General features: G+C 41.9%; 1 protein-coding gene across 1 annotated transcript; it reads right to left on the bottom strand.

Annotated features, from left to right (window-relative positions):
• Nucleotides 1-688: 688 nt before the first annotated feature.
• IFT27 (intraflagellar transport 27) lies at nt 689-4,681 on the bottom strand. The gene is made up of 6 exons (XM_009877052.1): nt 4,604-4,681; nt 3,488-3,547; nt 2,653-2,712; nt 1,577-1,694; nt 1,163-1,272; nt 689-951 (listed from the first exon to the last, which is right to left on the bottom strand). The coding sequence occupies exons 1-6, from the start codon at nt 4,646-4,648 to the stop codon at nt 853-855; spliced, it is 492 nt and encodes a 163-aa protein (XP_009875354.1). The 5' UTR covers nt 4,649-4,681; the 3' UTR covers nt 689-852.
• Nucleotides 4,682-5,034: the final 353 nt, after the last annotated feature.

Genomic DNA, 5,034 nt, shown 5'->3' with positions numbered 1-5,034 from the left:
TCCTGCTATCTGACTCAATTTTGCAGATAAGCCAGTTCGGATAGGCCTGTAGGAAGCCCTGCTCGCTGCAAGAGTTAGCTTCTTGAGAAATCTTGTGACCTAGGACCAGCAGAGGGCACTGCGTTACCAAATGACAGCGGTAGGGATGCAAGACTGCTCCTGCCAAGCAGTGAAAGTGAGGCGCGTCGAAGAACAGAACCAGATTCTAGAAGCCAGAATTACGTATTAGTCATCAGCGTATCAGTCCTACGACTGACAAGGGTAACACTGTTAAACCAGGCCTCAAACTCTGGGCTCTCCCAGAAACACACCTAAATCCTGCTGGGTCCCCACACACCTCGGCCTCCATGCGCTGATTTTAGTGCACAGGGCTCCTATTGAAAACGTTTTTCAAGCAGCAGGGCCAAATCAGTCCTGCCCTGCAACACATGTATCAGGGTTGGGTTGCTTAAGTTGAAAAACATCCTGTCAGCTTCCTCTCTCCTTCTCCAAACCTCTAAATCCTTGCTTGCAGCAGCAGGAAGTCTGTTCAGACAAGAGACAAGACAGTATCAAAGCAAAGAGCTGGCAATTTCCATTCTGCCCTCCCCTTCTACTCCCCGCCTCCTCCAACCTAGCAGGCTTTCAGCAAGCAGAGAACCAAGCTAGAGGACATGAAAGGAATGCTGAGATAGCAACTCCAGGAGAGTGTCTTTCCACTTGCTTATTTCTAAGTTTATTTCGAATTACCAGAAGATGACCATGAAGAAGCAAACAGCTCATCTTTTTTCTTCTCTCTGTATTTCATCCTGCAAGGATTCTGGGCACTACAAGAAGCTTAGAGGATAAAGTAAGTCATGCCAGTCACGGCCCTCAAGATAGTGAGTGAAAAGTTTCCAGTTTCTCTTTGTACAGTTGGTGGAATGATTTTGCCAGGATGTGGAAAGGGGCCTCAAAATTTTTCATCTCCTTCTGTAAAGAAACAAGAAAGTCGTGAATGACAGATGGAATAAGCATTTGACTAGTTCTGCTCTAACTGCTTCACAAAAGACAGATTAAAACTGAGGGTGAGTTAGATGACAAACAAGTAGAAGAGAGCCCTCAATTACCTTTCTTTACGTGAAAAAGAAGATAACTTTACAAACACCCACTTCCACAGACGGTGAAAGGAGCAGATACTCACCACTGACATCTCACAGTAGTCCAGGCCATGTTTTTCAGCCCACTCCTGTGCTTGTTTCTGTTCTACAACTCTTCGATCAACCAGATCTGTTTTATTCCCCACTAAGACACCTAGAGGAAAAAAAAAAAGAAAAAATAAGAAGCTAAGGAAATATAACAACACAGATAACAATAAATGCTAGAACACTTGTAGAAGTAGCTAAAAAGTTGGAGGTGTGGAAAACAGTCTACAACTACCTAGAAAAGGTTCCACAAAGGAACACACTCATGCCTTACATGCTTTGTGATAAAAGCAAGTCGGAGGAAGCCATGCATGAACCTGGCTTAAAATAAATGCTTTATGCCACATCTCAATGGGAACGACAGCTGTCATATAAGAGGGGAGCAGATAGCAAGAATGTCACCCATTACTTACCTGGGACGTGCACTCCAACTGCTTGAGCCCTCAGCTTTTCCAGCCACTTGGCACAGTTGTTGAAAGATTGCTCATTAGTGACGTCATACACAAGGCACAGGACGTTGGGTTGCTCCCACTGCACAGCAAGAAGGGAACACTGTCAGCTCTAATGAAACCGATGGGGTCAACAACAGCCAGTCTGTAAACATGGCACATGCAGGTGCTAAGGCAAAATTAAAAAGCTTGACGTATAGGAATGCTACACCCTGGCTGAGGTATCACATCACAGTTGAGCCGGCTAAATGGATAGCTGGCACTGGGAGATGTGGTCTTGCTCTCTTCCCCCATTCCTGTCTGCATGGTCCTGCTCTTTTACTTGTATCGGCTCTGGCACTCATCTGATCCCTGGGGAAGCTGATTCTTCACACTGAATCAGCACAAAATTAATCCTCGAGAAAAAAAGCCGAAAGGTTTTCTTCCAGTATGAGAAGCTAAGCCAGCTTCTAGAGGAGTTCCTTGCAAACCAGACGTAGTGCAAGGGCAAAAGCATAACTGCCTCTCAATGGGCAATGAACTGTTAGGTTGACTTAGCCATCTTACGAAACCTCACATCAATTAATTGATCCCACATCTCAAAATGAGATAACACAATGGAGAACTCTACATGTAAGGACATAAATATATGAAGGAAAAAAAATCAAGGGCAGTATTATCCTCAAGGACAAGAACGAATCCTGTGGGATCAAACACATCACAATAACACAATAAAAAGCCACACAATAAAAATTCGGAGTAGCAGCAAAACAGACGTTTTTCTAAGAAATAAAAATAACTTTAACCAACAGCACAGCCATTCTCAGTTAAACATCCCTATTTCTTTTGTAAGAAAATGGAACGCCTTCCTTCCTCCCTAAAGTATTTCTTCTCATGCTTTTACAAGTTTTAGGGAGGTAGAACAGGATGCACTGGCAACTGAAGTAATTGCTCCCATTTACACTAAAGACAAAGTTTGCTACATTTGCCAGACTGGGGAGTTCAGATCTTCAAAGCAAAAGCGCTTCTCTGGAAGAAGAGGACTGTTACATAAGACTTACCAGTTTCTCCAGCATTTCAGAAAATAGATCTTTTCCTGCAGAGTCAAAAATGAAGAATTCCTGAAAGCGGAAGCAGAAAGAAGGCTCTTGCCAGGAAAAATGCAGTGTAGAGAAAGGTTTTGAAAGTAAATACCGAAAGTTGTGACTCCTACATTTTGCTGAGTACAGCAATGTGGTGTCTCTAAGAGGGGACAAGTTCCCCAGACTGAGAAGCATAGAATCACAGAATATTAGGAGTTGGAAGGGACCTCTAGAGATCACCTAGTCCAACCCCCCTGCCAGAGCAGGATCCCCTAGGGCAGCCACACGGGAACGTGTCCAGGTGGGTTTTGAAAGTCTCCAGAGAAGGAGACTCCACAACCTCTCTGGGCAGCCTGTGCCAGGGCTCTGTCACCCTCCAGTTCAAACAGTATGAGAAAAGGAATAGCTATTTTTCATGTATAACCAGTAAAAGGGTTACCTCCAAGATCCCAAGTCTGGTTTCCATCCTTACTGGAAACAATGTGAAGCCACACATTAATCTGCAGTATTTATACAAAATCATACATGTGGTTCACATTCCACTAGTGGGAGTATAGGACATTAAGGAAAAATAACTGATAAGTTCCAGCTTCTGTACTTCTAAGAAACACGAACTAAAACTGAGTACCCTTACACTCTTTAGATTAAACTAGCCCTGGAGTATCAGCAATTGTGCACGATCAGCCTCATTTCCTTAATGCAACTTAATGGCCTTACAAGCATGCAGAGCAATCTTCCACCAGAATGAGACCAAAACAAGGTTTGAGCGCTGGGTGTCTCTTTCTGACCCAATTTAAGTCACAGAAAAACTCACCACACTATCACTTGTCTCTGGAATGGATACAGCCTTCACCAACAGTTCTATGCCCGTTGTCTGTCAAGAAAAATCAGGAAAACAAGCATCAGAAGAGTTTTTAAGAGCCTGTCCAACGGCATACCAACTATGCGTTGGATTGAGGCAATTCTTGTGATCATTACAATCCCATCAAACACAGACTGCTGGGAACTCCTCATGGCTTGGGTAACAGACTGCCACCCACATGTCAAAACCATGTAAATTTGCTCTGATGGGGGGAAAAGGCAAAGAACATCCAGAGGTCTGTTTGTATACAATTAAGGGTAGTAGCTGAAATCTTCAGGGCTACGCTACTATCACGTTGCTGCTCTAAAGTATGCTTTAGAACGTTTTGCACCAACCAGGTGATCATCTAACATATGGGACTGAGATTACTTGTGCCTCTTCCATCTTTTATCTCATTCTGCTTTGTAGCGTGCTTGTTTGTTCTATTTCTATCCTTAACTTCTAGTTTCCATCTTCATTTCAATGAATAAACATATTTTAGGGTTTTTTTTCTCCACATTCATATTTTCCTTTTTTTATTTTACTTATATTTACTTTTATTTTTATCCGGCTTCTGATTAGTCATCACCATTGATTCTCACACTGAAAGACTGCAAACTGTATCCTCTTCATCTGGGAACAGTTTCTGTAGATTATAATTATCTTGGGGCTATGCAGCACATCTTCGTGTTTGCATAGTGACAAGTGCACTGTCCACATGCACATTTAATAGTTGGAATTAAAAGCTTTCTCCTTCAGCAATGCTTTTTCATAGAGCACTCCCCAAAGAGGGAAGCTTTCTAACACCACAAAAGCTTGTGAAAATATTGTTCAGCAAGAAAATTATAAAAGTAACTAAAACACTCTGCACTGACTTTCAAAACCAGCAGCCACATGATGCAAAGACTTTCAGAACAGTAAATGGTTTCTTTTCAGAACATAGGGTGTAAGTGAAAGAAGAATGTATAAGACTCCACTTTGAATACCTCAAGTTAAAAACATTATATTTATCTTGCTCTAGACCCTCTTAGTTTTCTCATGCAACTTAGAAAAATGTTGGAGAGCAGTTTGAGCCTGTTGTATGCTTACAAGCGTGTAGTTCTTCTGAAAGTGAGACCCATCATTGCGGAACATCTGGGCTAAGGCACTCTTCCCCACAGTTGGATCTCCTGAAAAACCAAAAAAGATCTTTATTTAATCTTAGAGAATCTTATTTCCCCTCTGTTTTGTCACTATCATATGCTATAAGAGCTTGGATCCTGTAACTCTGAATGCAGGCAAGAAAACTATCATGAGAATCACAAAAAACAATCTAAAAGGTAATACCCACGGGAGGAAATTAATATTGCTGTTACACATAGTGGTGCTGACGTTAGATTTCTGATCTATAAAGGACAGTAAAAAGCCTCCAGACCAGGATGAAACTGCTGTTTGTTCTAAAATTCACACCTACACTATACTCTTTACCTAACAATTAAAATTTCCCAGATATGTTGTCATCACAGAATCACAGAATGTTA

Source organism: Apaloderma vittatum, unplaced genomic scaffold, assembly GCF_000703405.1.
Source record: "Apaloderma vittatum isolate BGI_N311 unplaced genomic scaffold, ASM70340v1 Scaffold45819, whole genome shotgun sequence".
Lineage (NCBI taxonomy): Eukaryota > Metazoa > Chordata > Aves > Trogoniformes > Trogonidae > Apaloderma > Apaloderma vittatum.
The sequence above is the reverse complement of the archived record's forward strand: the minus strand, read 5'-3'. Positions and strand labels throughout refer to the sequence as shown.